Here is a 19,233-nt window from a genome sequence, read left to right as displayed (position 1 = left end):
TTTGGAATTTATTATTCTATTACTGGAGTTGGTTCTTCAAAAGAACTATTTTTTGTTCAACAACTCATTTTATTTACAATTGCGTGGCACAGCGATGGGGTCCAATGTGGCCCCATCGTATGCCAATTTATTTATGTACCAGTATGAGCAAAAACACATTATGGGAGATCCTGTATTTTCAGGGTACATTACGTTTTACGTATGTTACATTGACGATCTGTTTATGCTGTGGACTGGGGGCGAGGAATTATTGCTGAGCTTTATTGATAAGTTGAATACGTTGCCAGGGTCCATTCGCTTTACCAGTATTCACAGCACAGTTGAAATTAGTTATTTGGATGTCCTTGTGAGACTAGAAAACGGACTTTTAACCACAGGGATCTATAGGAAGCCGACTGACAAAAACTCTCTACTATTAGCATCAAGTTTCCACCCGATTGCGTTAAAAAGGGGGTTACCATATTCGCAGCTTGTCCGTGTGTCCAGAATCATTTCAGACCGCACACAATTATCTGATGCCCTTGCACAAATGGGGGACAGATTTATCGCCAGAGGCTTTGACAGGAATGAGGTTGGACAGGCCATCATAAGATGTGAGCAGCATTCCCGCGAGGAATTATTGGAACCTCAGACAAAGGTGGATACAGACCGGCTGGTCTTTGCAAGTACATATTCCATTGCATCTGGGAAAATTTGTCAAGTAATTTTAAGACATTGGCATATATTGCAAACAGACCCAGTGATGAAAGAATATTGTGCTCAACCGCCATTATTCTGCTATCGGCGAAGTCGTAATTTAAAGGAACAAATTTCCTGCACAGATATTGGCCCACGAGTGGGCAGGGGAACCAGCTGGTTGCAGTTACGTAAAGGTGCCTTCAAATGCCATGGTTGTGTCAATTGTGCATTTATGATGAGTGGTAACAGCTGCTCACATCCGACGAAAGGGACGCAGTATCCCATACAACATCGGTTGACTTGTGATACCAAGTTTGTCACTTACATGATTGTCTGTCCGTGTAAGAAACTATATATTGGGAAGACCATACGCATGCTGAAAGAAAGAATAGCGAGGCACAGGTCCTCCATTAAAAAGGCCTACACGAAAATGGATGGTGGAACTCCCCCTGTTGCTAGGCATTTTGTCACTAGAAATCACAAATTGAGTGAATTCAGGTTTATGCCTATTGACCATGTGCCACCTCTGAGGAGGGGTGGCGATAGACATAGACTATTACTCCAACAGGAATGTCGGTGGATCCATAGACTGGAAGCAATGGCCCCACAAGGACTAAATGAGGAATGTTCTTTTGTTCCTTTTCTGTAGAGCTGTGATACTGGTCTATCGATGGACCCTTTTTGAGTATTTATGATTCTTGAATATTTCCGTATCTTTCGTAATAATTTACAATATGGCTGAAGCCTTATGATTCGCTTTGAGTGATGGTGTTTTTCAATACTGTGTATCATTATTATTTTTTATTATTTTGGTTTTTTTTTCATCTATGTTATATACTTCATGTTTAGAATGCATAGTATATATGAAAGTGGGGATTTGATTGTTATTCCTGTTTATGCTTACTGGATATGACCCCACATGTTGCCTCTCACATGATTTAAGCATTCGCTATGTGGTGACCATGACAACCGTTGCACTTAGCTGTTAGTGCACCAGTTTCCGGGTAGTTTTTCCATCGGCTGCGCAGAACGCGGGTGACTTCCTGTCTTTGGACCGCGGCGTGCGTTCCACGAGCCGGAACTTCCGGTCGCGTGGAGCACATGGTGTGCGTTCCACGCCGGATTGCCTCTGCAATGCACGACTGAGTGGGACTGACCCCCGCAGCTGTGTTGCGCCCACTGGTGTAATTGGTAAGTATGGTCAGTGGGATAAATATAGCCCACATTGTTGAGCAATATTTGCACTGCACGCAGACACTTTACTCTCTTTGGCACATGGCACTTTAGCTGGTAATTCCCCTGATGAAGGTCTGAAACCGAAAACGTCTGTTTGGGATGCCACCCATGCTTTGCTTCTGCTGCACCATGATGAGTATATGCTGGATCTTACCAAGTTTCTTCAATTAAATTGTTTGTTCAAATATAGAACAGTGTGCTGGTTCTGTTCAAACCTACATGCGGATGCTGGGGAATGGACATGTTTTCATATCAATTTGATTTATAACCGGACACCTGTGATTTAGCTCTGAGAGTGTCAGTGCGGCTTTCCGGGACTTTGTTCTGTGATAACATATATATATATATATATATATATATATATATATAACTTGTAGATTCAGCCCGGCACTCCTGTTGGTAGAATTAAATGATTGCCCAGGTGCCCTCAGTGTATGGTTGTAATACGAAGAAATAATTTAACCCCTTTGCACATCTTGACAAAGGGGTTAAAATCCCCGAAACGTTGATGTTTATTTCATTGATGTTCTAAATACAAGCATCGATTTTTTGTAAGACCCTGAGTGCCGCGGATTATTTCTTCGTATATATATATATATATATATATATATACACACTGTGTGTATATTATTATTTTTTAAAGTTCGCAGCCTAATTCAAACTGCGTAGAGTCACAGGGCTTATAGATGCACAAAGCTGAACAAAGCGCATGCACCAAACAGTACAACCAATAGAAGAATATATTTATTTTTCACTTCGTAGCTTAACTTTTACTGTGGCAATTCAAAAGGGTTTAATTTTATTATATATGTGAATAATAACTGCACAGAGGTAAAGTGCACACAGGTTGTGTAAGCATAAAATAATCAATGTTTTAATCTTTTTTTAAATCTTTTTACTTTTTTTACATCTTTTTTTCCGCAACTGACATCGACTAGAGGCTTAGGGGGTCATTCCGACCCGATCGCTCGCTGCAATTTCTCGCAACGCAACGATCGGGTCGGAACTGCGCATGCGCTGGCGCCGCAGTGTGTCGGCGCATGGCAGCCGTCGTTGCCTAGCGATCACCTCTGAGACAGAGGTGGTCGCTGGGCGGAAGGGGGCTGGACGGCGGCGTTAAGCCGCCATTTAGGGGGCGCAGTCCGGCCAATGCAGGCATGGTTGGACCGTTGGGGGGGGGGGGGGGGGCGGTCCGCAGCAGCTGCGTGATGTCACACGCAGCCGCTGCGGGCTGGGGAGCGACGAGTAGCTCCCAGCCAGCACGCTATAGCTGCGCTGGTCGGGAGCTACTCTTGAAGTGCAAAGGCATCGCCGCTGTGCGATGCCTTTGCACTTCTGCGGGGGGGGGGGGGGGGGCGGGCGGCACTGATATGCGGGGCGGACTAGCCCTGTGCTGGGCATCCCCTCGCATGTCAGTGTGAATGATCATAGCTGTGCAAAATTTTGAACAGAAACGATCAACTCGGAATGAACCCCTTAGCGCAGAGCAATGACACGCAGAGCAGGCTCATGTTACGCCCACACAAACACACACGACGATTCACACACACACACACACACACACAGAAACACACTCATATACACAGACATAGGCACACACACACACACTCACACACACATAAACACGCACATATACACAGACATGTACACATATACACACAGACATATACAAATATAAACACCACATTTACACACACACAAACACACACATATATACATACATATATATATACATACACACATACAGTATACACATATGAATTCTCACCAAGAAGAGGGCAACAGCTCCTCGGTCTAGTCTGGATGGGTGGAGTTTCTATGTGACATGGAACATGCAGGCAGTGTTGTGGTCACCCTTTCACTCTCTTCAATTCCTCAGCTCCTACCCTGAGTCCCGACGCCTTCTGTCACCGCCGGCGCCTGGAGCTCAAGCTCCACTCGCTACTCCCCTGCAATGACAATACACAATATAGTGCTGCATATAGCAGCATGCCCCTTTACACACTGACTATAGAGCACAGCTTGTGAGTCTGGACATGGCACATCCAATACAGTAGAGTACAGAGCAGCATACATCAGCGTGCCTGAGAGTAAAATGGCACCCCATCCGCGGCGCAGTTATACAGAATCCAAAACCCATTAGAATCCAATGCCAGGAAGATGACGTTCGGCCTCAATTTGAAATCCGAGCCGGGCGAGAAAACCTGAGCCAGAACTTGGATGTGACTCGGATTCCCAAGCTTAGAGTAGTTCAGATTTAAGGTAATTGAACCATCTCTACGTTTAGGCAAATCCAGCATTCGGCCAGCCAGGCAAAAGGAGTGAGTCGGGCTGCCGTTGCCAGCCTTGAAACACTGCAGCACGGCTGATTTGTCCCCTTTGCAGCTAATTGAATTTCCCTCTTAGAATCTACAGAAGGGCTGGTATTCATAGTAGAGTGCGGCCACACCATTTTAATACTAGGGCCAGTAGCGCAAGCAGGGGGGGGGGTGTTCTGGGTACCCAGAACCCCCCTCTCTCCCCCCCCCCCCCCCATGGACTAAATTCCTTTTTTAGAGATGGAGACAGCTGTGTCTCCATCTCAAGGAAAGCCGCGACCGCGATCGCAGCTACCGCTGCAGTGCAGGGAGCTCTTGCTGGCAAAGCTCTCTGCCTACATAGAAGGTCCAGTGTCAACAGCAACTCCATACTGATGTCCTCACTGTGCCGTGATATGAGCTCAGGGCATGTTTTCATTATAGATATACATAAATATGAATTGTGCAAATATCAGCTGAAGCCCATAGAGCTAGTCCTAAAGGAAGATGTACTGTACCATTGATGGATAACCAGCATGTGCCTTCAGGTATGTGCATTGCAAGTTTACTTTTCTAAGAAGACCCTATTTTTGTATATGTTGGGTCATACAAAACAACGGCAAGTCACCTGTAAATCATTGCAAAGCCGGAAACAGAGACAAAGGGGTACATTTGCTAGGATGGGAGTTCTATTTAAGATGGGATGTTGCCCATAGCAACCAATCAGATTCTATTTCTCCTTTACCTAGCATCTTCTAGAAGATAATACCTGGAATCTGATTGTTGCTATGGGCAACATCCCATCTTAAATAGAACTCCCATCTTAGTAAATTTACCCCAAAGTCTTTCTACATGATATATTACTTTGCATGGGTTTACACCTTACGTTCCTCCATTCGGCTCCTTATAGAAAGAACTACATTTTATTAGCGTGTTCACGAAAATTACTAATAACCAGTGACACATTATGTGATCTTGGACACTGGGTTATACCCCAGAAATGGGATCAAAGTTCTACACCTGCTTTTCCCTGTATCACCTCCTTTATACACACTCACGCACAGGTAACCAATTCCCTGGATCAGGCAGCAGCTAATATAATAGTTTATACTGATAGGAGAGATGGGGGTGAAAACGGTGCCCTGACAAACACAGCAGATCTTATTTATTACGTGCAAAATAACGGAGGCGTAGCACACAATCCTATGTAATAAACGCCATGTCTTGATTAGATCTGTAACACGGTATCTGGCAAAACTCCTATGTTTATATGGGATGCGGTCAAGATCCCGCCGGATGGAATCCCGGTGGTCGGAATACCGACACCGGGATCCCGACCGGCACAATCCCGACATATTCTCCCTCTGTGGGTGTCCACGACACCCATAGAGGGAGAATAAATTAGTGTGCCGAGCGCAGCGAGGTACCATGCCCGCAGCGTGGCGAGCATAGCAAGCCCGCAAGGGGCTGCGTTGCGCTCGCCCCCGTCGGGATTGTGCAGGTCGGCATCCCGGTGTCGGTATTCCGACCGCCAGGATTCCGTCCGGCAGTAATACGTACTGATCCCGTTTATATGGTGCAGCATTTATGAACAAACAGATTTTTCGGCCTAAATATCTAGGGGGAAAGACGCGCCTTCAAAGAGCGGAAAGTAGGCACGTGCCTTGCACTGCACTGCTTGGTGCAGTAGTGCTGGAACATGGCCATTGGCAGTGCATATCAAGTACACTTAACTAAAACGGTCTAGGGCCAGATGCATCATTGCTTGGAAGTGATTAAATGGAGAGTGAAAAAGTACCAGCCAATCAGCTCCTAACTGACATTTTTCAAACACGGCCTGTGACATGGAAGTTAGGAGCTGATTGGCTGGTGCTTTTTCATTCTCCATTTAATCACTTTCCAAGCAATGATACATCTAGCCCCTAGTGAGAAAGAAGGCAATGTATTATTTATTAGGGGTTTTCCCTAATAAATAACAAATAATTTTGCAGTTTTATAGCAACTATTTAACAAAGTTCCCAATTCATCCTCTGCCATCCTCTATGTCGGATGTAAGCTCCCGGACCTAACCCTCTTCCCACTTGTTTTTCCCTTGCACTATCCTTACCACCAGTGATCTTTGTATGTTGTTTTCTTCTCTCCTTCAGCAGGTCTGACACTGTCTGCTGCTCACCAATACGATGTGTTCAGGACATACTTGACTACTGTTCCGGCAAAACCAGCAGGCTCCCAAAAATCAGGGTGGTGCTCCCAACCGCCCGGAAGAGTGGGCAAGTCTCCCAGATTCTGTCACAACCTTCACCCAGCCACCCACTTACCAAATGAAGTGTGCGGACTGGGCAGCCAATGACGCAATTTAACGCTGAATCATATGATTGTAGCCTTGCCTCCCCCCGGTCTACTACAGTAATCTCGGCATTGTATAGCCGGAGAGTGGCCACGATGTTGCGATGCCTCACACTCCGCCTCCACATGACAGCCCCAACTATACATTTATTACAAAGCCATTCTCTCACACCGCCCCCAGCTGTACCAACCTGTCTGCTTCCTTTTCGGAGGGGGCAGCCAGAAAGTCAGCAACCATGGTTCAGGATCACTGAGAGCTGTCAGGGGTGCCAAGGGGGGGATTTTTGTCTGATAGTTTCAACACCTGTGCAGCCCACAAAGGGGTCAGTCTAGCAGAAGAAAAGAGATGTTTTGGGTGGGACAAGGAGTCAGCCACCCTGAGCTTTCTGGTTATACTAGAGAACCAGGGGGTAAATGTATTTTGCTTTGTTATGGGGGAGAAGTGGTATCAGCGCACGTTATGTGCACTGATACTGCTTCTCCCCCATGTAAGACTGTGGCGGTGCGAGCAAGGTGACAAGGTCGTTATGATCCCCTGTCTATATCGGCGCTGGCACATACGCATGCAGTATGCAGCACCGGTCAGTGGGAGAAGAGACAGCTGAAAGGAATGTACTTCGACACACAGGTACTTTAACACTCTCCCTCTTTGGCACACATGTGTTTAATACATGCTGGCGATATGTGGACCTGCTTCACTGCGATCTCGAGGTTACTTATAATGGCTGAAGCATGTATTTTAATACATCTACTCCTAGGTCTCTGATCATCTTTGCAGCTGCCATCACCTACAGTACCTGGGCATTTCGGTGTGCACTGTGGCTTGTACAAGAAGAAAAATGACTGTGCAAATGACCGGGATGTATGAAGGACAATGCAATGAGTGAATGCAAACTGAAATTTGGCCTATGAAAATCTGGTGCTATTAATGCAAAGCAAGGTGGAGATATTTGTATGCTATTCATTTGATATGCAGGCTGGTGGAGAAAATAAGCCTTTTTATTAAATGGGAATGCTACCACTTTAATGTCAGAGCTGGTGGTAAAAAAACAGGACTGTTAATTAAATGGAATGCTATTCATTTGATATTTGTGCTACATGGGATAATAATTGTAAAGCGCAGCAGAAAATGTATAGAAATAAGTAGGTCTACAAACTAAATGAGAATGCTGGTTTGGGGATATGGGCATCTTTATTAATTGTGAATGCTATTCATTTTGGGGATGGTTGAGGAAGCTGGTCTATTTTACACAAAATTCACTGTTAATTTAATGTTGGGCTGGCTGGGGGTAGGGTGGGCAAGATCAGGGGTGGCTAACCAGTCAAGGACTATGGGGGTCATTCAGATCTGATCGCTGCTGTACGTTTTCGCACAGCGGGCGATCAGATCCAAACTGCGCATGCGTATGCACCACAATGCGCAGGCACAACAGGTTGTCGGTCAGCGACGGGATTGGGCGAAGGATCCATTCGCACGGGAGTTCGCAAGGAGATTGACAGGAAGAGGCCGCTTGTGGGTGGCAACTGACAGTTTTCATGGAGTGTCCGGACAAACACAGGTGGGAGCAAGCGTTTTCAGGGAGGGTGTCTGACGTCAAATCCGGTCCCGATCAGCCTGATGTGATCGCAGTGGATGAGTAAGTCCTGGGCTGCGCAGAGACTGCACAAAATCAGTTTGTGCAGCTCTGCTACATATGCGATCGCACACTTGCACAGTGAAAATACACTCCCCTTGTAGGCGGCGACTATCTGAGCACAGGACAGCAAAAATCGCTGCCTAGTGATCAGATCTGAATGACCCCGTAAAAGCCCAGAGCTAAGTGGGGCCACCTTCCTTGTCACAGTTACATGTGTTATATACAAGAGTGTAGCTACCATAGGGGCAGGGAGTGCAGCTGCTACGGGGCCCAGAGCGGAGAGGGGCCCACCTTGCCTGTCACAGTTACAAGTGTTATGTACAAGGGCTTAGCTACCATAGCTGCAGGGGGTGTAGCTGCTACGGGCCCAGAGCTCAGATGGGCCTCCTTCCCTGTCACAGTTACATGTGTTGTATACAAGGGCGTAGCTACCATAGGTGCAGGGAGTGCAGTTGCTACAGGGCCCAGAGCTGACAGGGCCCACCTTCCCTGCCAAAGTTACATGTGTTATATACATTTTTCACCATTCGTACATAGGGGCCCTTACAGACTTTTGCCTTAGGGTCTACAGCATAAGCTATTTATGTCCCTGGACCTGATCATTGTAATATGGTATAAAATAAACTGCAGGGCATTATGATGTTACATAATACGAACTGGTGCACTGTAATATGGCACATTATGAACTGGGGCACTATAGTGTGCATAATATGAAATGGGGGCACCGTAATTTGGTATAATATGGGCTGGGGCACTGTATGTCATAATGTGAATTAGGGATACAGTGTGGCATAATGTGTACTGGCATCCCTACAATGTGACATAATGTGAACTAGGGCACTACTGTGGGGCGTAACAATAAATAAGGAGAGGGGCTCCATTGCGATCACAACCCCCCTTCCCCTGCCAGCATACGAGCAGCTGGGATCCCGGCGTTGGTATGCTGACTGCTGGGATCCAGACCGCCGGTCAAACGATCCCAACCCGCTGTGAGGCAGCAATGGTTACTGTTGTGTTAATGTGCTTTCATACATATTACTTAACAGTTTAATATTATTAATGCTGCAGGCAAAATTAAGACCTATTTTCCTCATTACATACATAAAAACATGGAGTGACAAATTTAGTCAAAAACAAGTTGACATAAGGTTATATTTTTGGACCTTGGCCAGGTTAACAATTATTGTCCACCTGCTTATGCTATGTTGCACCCATCTCCTCCTCTGCACTGCTCTAGTCTTCACCTGTCAGTTCTACCATTACTCTTTAATGCCAACTGGCATATTGTGCATACCAAAATGTAAAGGATAAGATGATAAAACAAGGCGTGACATGTAGCTCCTGTAATTCTGCATCATTAGGCTTTTCACATAGACTATTAACCTGTAGTAATCTTTACAGGTGAGAAATGTATTGTAAGATGGAGAAATGTGTGTGTGTGTGTGTGTGTGTGTGTGTGTGTGTGTGTGTGTGTGTGTGTGTGTGTGTGTGTGTGTGTGTGTGTGTGTGTGTGTGTGTGTGTGTGTGTGTGTGTGTGTGTATATACATACATACACTAGCTGAATTCCCATGCCTAGCTACGGGATGAGGATGGTAAATTAGAATTATAGTTGTTCGTTAATTTACATTGGTTGGAGATCTAGTATGTAGGCATATCTTTCTTCCCTGACCCACTTTGTGTAGTGGCCGGACCCCTTTTTGGTCCCCCAAGGGACCCTGCTGTTCCCACTATACAACTCTCAGTCTATGGCTTCCTGCTGCCTCCATTCCCCTCCTCACATCATGTCAGTGCCCCTGTGAAATTATCAATTTATTTACAGTTTCTTATATAGCGCGCACATTATGCATCTCCTGATATACTCTTTGTTGCTGGGGAACCCTGCTACTTCCACTATATAACTCTCAGTGTGTGGGTTCGTGATACCTCCAATCCCCTCCTCACATCATGTCACTGCCCTTGTCACATTCAGCACTGTCCTGCCTGACATATTATGCATCTCCTAATATACTGTGTGCTGCTGGGGATCCTGCTCCTCCCACTATATAACTTTCAGTGTGTGGCTTACTGCTACCCCCAATCCCCTCCTCACATCATGTTACTACCACTGTCACATGCAGCCCTGTCGTCACTGACATATCATGCATGTCCTGATATAGTCTGTGCTGCTAGGCCACCCCTAGGTGTGCTATGGGTGTGTTACAGTGTTTGTTCCCAGACTGTAAGTCATCTGTGTACCAAGTTTGGTGTAAATTGCTCCAGGCATTCCAGAGTTATGCTGTCTGCTGAAATACTCTGCGCTGCTGCCTCACCCCTAGGGGTGTGTTACCCCCACAGTGTTTGTTCCCAGATTGTAAGTCATATGTAACTTGCTGCAGGCATTCCAGAGTTATGCTGGAAAATACATTTACACATACATACATAAATAAATAAATACATACATACATTTTTGGCGATTACCGTGGATGGACAGTGAAATTTGTAAAACTGGTTCTTAGTGTGCACCTGGGACATAAGGAGAAGCTACGTGCCAAGGCCCTCATTCCGAGTTGTTCGCTCGGCAAAAATCTTCGCATCGCAGCGATTTTCCGCTTAATGCGCATGCGCAATGTTCGCACTGCGACTGCGCCAAGTAAATTTGCTATGCACTTAGTAATTTTACTCACGGCTTTTTCATCGTTCTGGCGATCGTAATGTGATTGACAGGAAATGGGTGTTACTGGGCGGAAACAGGCCGTTTTATGGGCGTGTGGGGAAAAACGCTACTGTTTCCGGAAAAAACGCAGGAGTGGCCGGAGAAACGGAGGAGTGTCTGGGCGAACGCTGGGTGTGTTTGTGACGTCAAACCAGGAACGACAAGCAGTGAAATGATCGCAGATGCCGAGTAAGTCTGGAGCTACTCAGAAACTGCTACGAGGTGTGTAATCGCAATATTGCGAATACATCGTTCGCAATTTTAAGATGCTAAGATTCACTCCCAGTAGGCGGCGGCTTAGCATGAGCAAATCTGCTAAAATCCGCTTGCGAGCGAACAACTCGGAATGACCTCCCAAGTTTCAAGATTCTAGGCCTTGTGATTTAAGAGATTTCATGATAAGTCATACCCCTTTCACATCGCACTGAAAACCCGGTACCGACACGGCATATTGCCGTGTCGAAACGGGTCCGTGTGCGATGTGAAAGGTCCAATTGTGAATTAGCTGGTCGCCTGACCCGGTAATTCAACCCGGTAAAAAAGAAGGGTTCTTACCGGGTTGATTACCGGGTCAGGCGCAGTGTGAATGGGAGCCGTTCCGATGCGAATCGGCTCCCATTCACAGCATAGGCAGAGGCGGCGCAGGAGATGAGCTCATCTCCCGGCGCCGCCTCCACCCCCGCCCCTGCTGCTGCTGCTCCCTCCGCTGCTATGGCAACCGACCCGGTATATTGCCGGGTCGGAAAGCCAGCAGAGGAGCGCAAATGCCGGATCCCACCCGGTAAGTACACGTTTGTCTTACCGGGTAGGATCCGGCATTTGCGATGTGTATGCGGTATCAGTGAGTCAATCTCCTTTTTTGCTATATATATATATATATATAGAACAGGTAGTCCGGCACTCATCAATTTGTGCAACACAGGTAAATTGCTGGGGTGCCCTCCTTAGAACTTGAAAAAGTCCAATATAATAAAGGAAATAAGGCGTCACTCCACAGCCTTGAAAAATGATTAAATTAAGTCCTTTATTCCTGACGACGAGGTTTTACCCCGAAACGACGTAAGAATAAAGGACTTCATTTAATAATTTTTCAAGCCTGTGGAGTGATGCCTTATTTCATTTATATATATAAAATCAAGTCCAAATGCCCGGCAATCCAACAGGGTAGTGTATGCTCCACTATATGAAAAAATGGTGCCGCCTCGTATTTTTTATATATATGTATGTATACACACACACACACACACACACACACACACACACACACACACACACACACACACACATTTTCTTACAGAATTACATGCATATTTTTAATTTGCTTGTGTACAATTCAAAATGCCAAAGTTTCACACAGATATCACTATCAGTCTACAATAATCTAAATTGCAGAATATGAAATATGAAAATGTGTCTGAAATCAGACAATTATTCTAGTAGGCAGAAGGTTGCTGTATCAGAAGTCCAGGTAACCCATTCCTGTTCAGCATCAGTGCTGTAGCAAGGATGGTATTGGGATCCAGGCGCTTGGAATGCCAGCGGTCAGGATACAGACAGCAGCATCCCACGCGCAAGATCCTGACACCTGGTAGGTAAGTAGTGGTCTAACCCTAACCCCGTACCTTTCCGCAGCCTACCCCCCATCCCGCCCCCCCCCCCCCCCCCGCCTATCCCTAACACTCCCTTCACGCAGCATAACACCCCAAACCCGCACGGCATACTTATGACCAGGATGACGGCAGTTGGGATTCCAGTACCGGCATTGTGATCCATGTTGGAATCCCGGCCTCGGTCATTACATCACGGGCACCGATGCCAGTGCAGGGTACAGAGCTGTACCCTGCACAGAGCGAACGCCACTGTGGTGACCAGATCCCCTATAGCAAGTTGCCGCTGTGTCCTGGACTGGCATAATCCTGTCCATCAGTGCCCGTGATGTCATGACGTCACACAGCAAGCGCCAGATAAGCACTGGGAGCAGGCAGATAGCTTTTAAGGATGTACCCTGCAGCTTTCCAGGAACTCCACAAGTTAAAAGAGTGCCTCATCAGGGTAACTTCTATGTAGCAACCGTCACCGTGCCGACACCTTGGCCTTGAAGCCTGAGTGACTGCACCAGCGGCACACCTGTAAGTATGACCCTGTCCAGCCTACCCCACTAGGCTTTGGCTGGTCATGCTAGTATTTATAGTTCCACAACAACTAGAGAGCCACAGAATGCCTATCCTTACATACAGCGTAGAGTGACTCAGCTGTATTAGGGCAGCATTGTGAGCTGTGTATGTATACTGCTGGCTTGCCTGGACCTGGAAGGGACAGTGTTAAGCTGAAAGGCTATCATATACGCCCTCAGCCCTCGCCCCTCCTCCAGGACTCTCAGTTACACAACTCAGGTCTCCCCCTCTCTCATTTAAGTCGTGTCTTTACTTTCCTGTTCATTAGAACAAAGGACAGATCCCTCTGTGAGCAGCAATGGCTGAGAAGTTTGTGCAAAGTAAGCTGACCGCTTCCAAAGTCACCGTGTTTGAGAAAATCTCCTGCCCATACTGTGCCCGGGCCAAGCAGATTCTGCAGAAATACAAGATTAAGCAGGGACATCTGGAGTTCATTAATATCGCCTCCCTGGATATAGTGAGCAGCGTCCAGGATTACCTCTTACAGATCACTGGAGAGCGGACGGTGAGTTCCATTCCCCGCTCTATAACGCAGCTGCTCCCTTCTGCTGAGTGCTAACTGGAACTGGGGCTGACTCACTGTCACCCTGCAGTGTCATCTGCTAATATCCATCCCAGCAATAAAACAATGCTGATCAGGGAGACAGCGTTTGTGCTGCCTGTGGTTCAGCTATAGAGCAAAGAAGGAAATACAGTATAATGGGCCCTACACACTGGCCGATATTTTGAAAGATATGAACGATCTCGTTCATAAATGAACGAGATCTCGTTCATATCTTTCAGTGTGGAGACTTAAGCGATGAACGATGCGCGTCCCCGCGCTCGTTCATCGCTGGTCTCCTGTCGGCTGTGCATGCAGGCCAATATGGACGATCTCGTCCATATTTGCCTGCACGTCTATGGAGCCGGGTGACGGGGGGAGTGAAGAAGCTTCACTCCCCCCGTCACTGCCCCCCCCGCCGCCGGGTCGCTCGTCGGCCGTATCGGCCGTCGGGCACCTCGGCCAGTGAGTAGGGCCCATAAGCCAATGTAGGTTCCTCTTGTCCCACCCATTCTATGCATTATACAGTATATAGATGTGTCCACATACTGTACACCTAGCTTCAAATCACCCCAAGAGCCCTGCCAGAGCCTTTTTAATTCAAGATATATTCATTGTATTTGTATCATGTCTGCGACAAGTACAGGGCACCTCTACCCTGACTGCTGACGCTGGCCTTTCATGTACTTCTGTGTGCGCATCATTCGCCAAGCTGGGTAAATTGGCAAAAGACTGGAAGTGGTTGTGGCACCATGCTGGGTGCCAGGTATCATGATCTTTTGCTTCAAACATACCTTTACATTGCGGAGAAAACTCTAGGTGTAATGTCCAGTCACACGCTAGTCACACGTGTTAACCCATAGTTCCCGTGTTACGTGCCTGAATTTATGGGTTACACGCTGCATTAAGTCCCAGAGGTTGCATTTAATGTGGTGTACATCCTACATTAAGTGCACCCTCTAGAACTGAAAGCGCAGGATAGCGACACTTAATAGTATAGCTCAGGGCTGACAGTTAGCTACAGTGTTTATGGAACCTGCCCCTATATGAATTTGTATGTAGCTATAATATGACCAAGATGCAAAAGACAGTAATTCAGGAATATGTACTTAAAGTACAGGAATTGCGCCATTTGGCGAATCGTCTCGTCAGGGCCGTAACTGTGTGCCAGGTGTGCCTGGCACACAGCGCAGCCTCCCTGAGGGCGCAACTGCCTGCATTCCCTAAAGTCAGTGGCACTGTAATGAGTCAAATTGACTCATTACAAGTAACATGTGTGTACCGGATCGACGAGAGCAGCAGCTCCGGGGGCAGGTGAGGAGGGAGGGGGAGGAGGGAGCCGCAGCAGCGCACTGTAATTGGTGGCGGCGCCGATGCAGCTGTCCCTCTCTTTCCACATAGGCTGACCGCCGTTGCTGTGAATTCTCGGATGCGCTTCCCTCATCCCAGCATTCACAGTCAAAGGAAGGAGAGGGACAGCTGCATGCGGTGGCGCCACCAATTACAGTGCGCTGCTGCAGCTCCTGAGTCACCATCCCTCCTCCTCTCCTGCCCGGGATCTGTCAGAAGCTTCACGAGGAGCCTGACTGCCTGAGCCAGCGGGGAGAGAGTAAGTATTCATCATGTATTCTGTCTATCTATTCTGTCTGTCTGCTGTAATGTGTAAAAATGGGGACGCCGTCCGCCGTAATGTGTAAAAAGGGGGACGCTGTCTGCCGTAATGTGTAAAAGGGGCTCTACCTGCTGTAGTGGCGCTACTGTGCTGCGTAATTTGAATAGTGGAGAGTACTGTGCACCGTAATATGAATTTGTATTATTTTGTGGCCACAGCCATATATTTTTTGCACGCGCCTACGGCGCGCACTGACCCTGTTTTATATAAGGAGGGGGCGCCGATGCAGTTTCTTGCACACAGCACTAAAACGTCAAGTTACGGCACTGCGTCTCGTATATAGTTATTATGTGTCACCAGGCAGACTTGTCTCACCCTCTTGCTGCTCTCTGGACATACTTTTACTGGGGAGCAGCTCTGAGTGTATCCATAACAACAAAAGTAAATAGCGGATAGACAGACATGACTGGAAACTTTCAGAAAGTAGCACAACAGTTGCAGTATGGCCTATATACAATGTCATTAATGTAAAGTAACCTGTGACACTACACATGCATGTGACTTGAACAACAAAATAATCTGATACTGAAACTTTACTTTTTAATATTTAGGTACCTCGGATATTCATTGGAGAGAACAGTATCGGTGGCTGTTCTGACCTTGTTCCCCTGGCTGACAGTGGGGAGCTGGATAAAATGCTGGTGGCAATTGGAGCCTTGGAGTAGCAAACTGGTAATTCTGACTTTCTGATTAGATTGCTTAGAAATTAAGCACACATCGCTCCGTTTGTATAGCCCATAGCGATGCGTGGCGCTAGCGTTGACTCTAGATTGTCCTGCATGCACGCCAAATCTAATCAGATCGTTCACTTCACCGCTGGGTGAAGTGAGCATTTTTTGTTTTTCCACCCCTTGCTCAGCACACATCACGCTGTGTGCTGAGCGTCCTGAGGGTATCCGGACTCCAGGTCGACAACAAAAAGGTCGACACACCTTAGGTCGACATGGACAAAAGGTCGACATGGAAAAAGGTCGACATGAGTTTTTCACAATTTTTCTTTTTCGGAACCTTTTCATACTTAACGATCCACGTGGACTACGATTGGAACGGTAATCTGAGCGGAGTGGAGCGAAGGCACCATGCCCGAAGCATGGCGAGCGAAGCGGTGCACTAATTGGGGTTCCCGGTCACTCTACAAAGAAAACGACACCAAAAAAAAAAAAAAAAAAAAAATCATGTCGACCTTTTTCCATGTCGACCTTGTTCCTGTCGACCTAAGGTATGTCGTCCAATTGGCGTCGACCTAAGGTGTGTCGACCTTTTTGTTGTCGACCTGGAGTCCCAGACCTGTCCTGAGATGTGTGCTGAGCAGTCTGTGCTAGATCACTGAGCACATATCTCTGGGACACATCGCTCCATAAATAAAGTTTCTCATTTTCAAAAGTTCTTTATAAAGTGTTTCTAATGTGTTTACAGTTTTGCTTAAATCTGATAAAACAAGATAAAACTTTGAGCATGCAAAGAGATAAAGTGGAGAGAGATAAAGTACCAACCAATCAGCACCTGTCATTTTTGCTGGTGCTTTTTCACTCTCTACTTGATCACTGTCCAAGCTTTGCTAAATCTTCCGTTTAGAATATTACTCAATTATCTGGTATACATGATCTTTGTTAAACAAACCTGATACAATCTGATTTTTTGTACGTCACATAGTCAGTTTGCTATAATATGGAATAAATCAGCAAACAAATGGCGCTTTAATTCACAATCTGATTTTGTTTCTGTTTAATTTCAGGGACTTGTGCAATAGTCCAGAGCCGATTCCATGTTCCATCGAGCAGAACCTCACCATCCAGAATATTTATAAGAGGCGTTTTACACTAAAGTGAAAATTGTGTCTGATACCTTGCTTGCTAAGATAATAAAACTATTGCTATCTTGATTCTGTGAAGTATTTTTCCTCTGCTGTGCAGAAGTGACAAATATCATTATAATTAAAGATTTATGCAGCACCAAAATCTCCTTCAGTGGTGAACAGTTTAAGCCATACATAGAGATTTGTAACCAAAGTACTGAGTAAAGCTAATGCTTAGCATGTAGATATTATATAACAATAGAGTACAATCAAACAACTTGTGTGTTTGATGGGAAAGACACATGATTGTTCAGTGAACATAACACATTATAAATAAACATGTATTTAACCAAACCACAATTTTATTAAAATTACTATATTGTATAGGGGTATATTCAACTGAAGTCGGATCCATTCCGACATTCATTTGTCGGAATGGGCCGACCTGGGCTATTCAATGTAATCTCAATTCGACTTTAAAAAAAGTTGAATTAAGATGCGGGAGCTGAGACAGGGGAGAGCCGCGGGCAGACGGTGGAGAGCAGCGCTACAGCCGCTGCTCTCTCCTGTCTCCCCCTGTCTCTCCCCGTCCCCGCATCACAGCTGCCGCTCACGGCAGCGTCCACCCGGCTCCAGCAAGCAAGGTGTCACTTGCTGGAGCCGGGTGGACGCTACTGTGAGCGGCGGCTGTGACATACTCCGGTGCTGCTATCCCCCCGTCTGCCCGCGACTCTCCCGGTCTCTGCTCCCGCATCTCACTTCGACTTTTTTAAAAGTCGAATTGAGATGGTCGAAAAGGGGGCCAAAACCGTTTTCGACACAAGCACGTGGATCGGCAGCTATTCCGCCGATCCACGTGCTTTTCGACAAGTCGAATTCCTCGACTTGTCGAATAACTTGGGGTTAGATTGAATAGGTTGGAACCCCCTTCCGACCTAAAAAAGTTGAAAACTGACGTCTTTTCAATAGGCGGCAGCTTTCGACTTCAATTGAATATACCCCATAATCACTTAGCACTGCAATATAATATACATGCTGAGCTTTATTAATCTAATAGTTCCAGCCGACAATGGAGATGGGACGGTTGGAATGATGATCTGGCAGTGTGTGGAATCAAACAATTATCAGCCGTTTGCTCCCAAACGCTGAAAAACGGTTGGTCCAACTAGCTGGGAAAATCAAACCTGTTTGATTTTCCCAATCACTGAGGCGTAGGGAGAACTTTCCCCCCAACTGAACGATAAGTAGGTGGACACTGGCCGGCAGTGTCCGTCAACATCTTTACCCTCAATGTCGACGACCCAGTCAGCCCAGGATCTCCGGCAGCAGCGGCACTGTGGAGTGGGAAGAGGTTGAGGGGCAGCTGCAGCAGTCCATCAATGCTGCCGTGCTGTCCCTGTTACCCTGGCAGCAGTGGCAGAGGAGCGGGAGCCGGTTCAGGGGCAGCTGCGGCAGTCCATCACTGCTGCCGGGCTGCCCCTGTCACCCTGGGATCCGTGTTGGTGGTGCCGGGAGAAGGAACAGGGCTGTCCCTATCAGCCCGGTAAACTTTAAAATGCACACATACATAAGGAGAAACAGGAGGGGACAGATAGAGGGGAGGTGGGGGACTAATGTATAGTATAAAAGACAAGACGTGATGGAGATAGAACAGGAGTAGAATGACACACAATAGAAGACAAGTACAATGCAAGTGTGAATGGATGGAATGATGGATAAGAGTGCCATGGTTAGAATTAAAGGACATTGAATGTATAGATGGAATAAAATAGGACGGGATGGATGGAATGAAAGGCAGGAGGAGATAGATAGAATGACAGACAGGAGGGGGTAGTTGGAATGATAGGAAGAAATGTATAGAATGAGAGACAGCAGGGAAGGCATAGAATGAGAAATAATAGTAATGAATGGATAGATGGTTGGCATTACTGCACCGAGGCCATGGGTCGGATCCGTACCACTGCCCCAACTGAGTGGAAAAGATACATTCTCCCCATGCTTATCACGCCATCTGCATGGGATGCACTTTGTGCACTGTTTGCTCGGCTCCCTCTGCACCTTGCATTGCTCTGATCTCCGCACTGCCCTCCCAGACTTCACCAATGATTGGATCTGTAGCTTACTATAAAATAAAACTACATTTCATTAAAAAATGTTTGGTGGT

The 19,233-nt window shown here is 46.6% G+C and overlaps 1 protein-coding gene across 1 annotated transcript; it reads left to right on the top strand.

Moving 5' to 3' along the window:
- The first annotated feature begins 12,655 nt into the window (after nt 1-12,655).
- GLRX (glutaredoxin) lies at nt 12,656-17,156 on the top strand. Its single transcript, XM_063957356.1, has 4 exons — nt 12,656-13,016; nt 13,330-13,566; nt 15,826-15,946; nt 17,010-17,156. Exons 2-3 carry the CDS (start codon nt 13,360-13,362, stop codon nt 15,937-15,939), a joined length of 321 nt encoding a protein of 106 aa, XP_063813426.1. The 5' UTR covers nt 12,656-13,016; nt 13,330-13,359; the 3' UTR covers nt 15,940-15,946; nt 17,010-17,156.
- The last annotated feature ends 2,077 nt before the right edge of the window (nt 17,157-19,233 follow it).

The sequence above is a fragment of the Pseudophryne corroboree genome, chromosome 1, assembly GCF_028390025.1.
Source record: "Pseudophryne corroboree isolate aPseCor3 chromosome 1, aPseCor3.hap2, whole genome shotgun sequence".
In the NCBI taxonomy this organism is placed as follows: domain Eukaryota; kingdom Metazoa; phylum Chordata; class Amphibia; order Anura; family Myobatrachidae; genus Pseudophryne; species Pseudophryne corroboree.
The sequence above is the reverse complement of the archived record's forward strand: the minus strand, read 5'-3'. Positions and strand labels throughout refer to the sequence as shown.

Coding starts and splice junctions, on each gene's coding strand:
- GLRX (XM_063957356.1), top strand. CDS start 13,360: ATGGCTGAGAAGTTTGTGCAAAGTAAGCTGACCGCTTCCAAAGTCACC. Junction 13,567..15,825: donor AGATCACTGGAGAGCGGACG/GTGAGTTCCATT, acceptor TTTAATATTTAG/GTACCTCGGATATTCATTGG.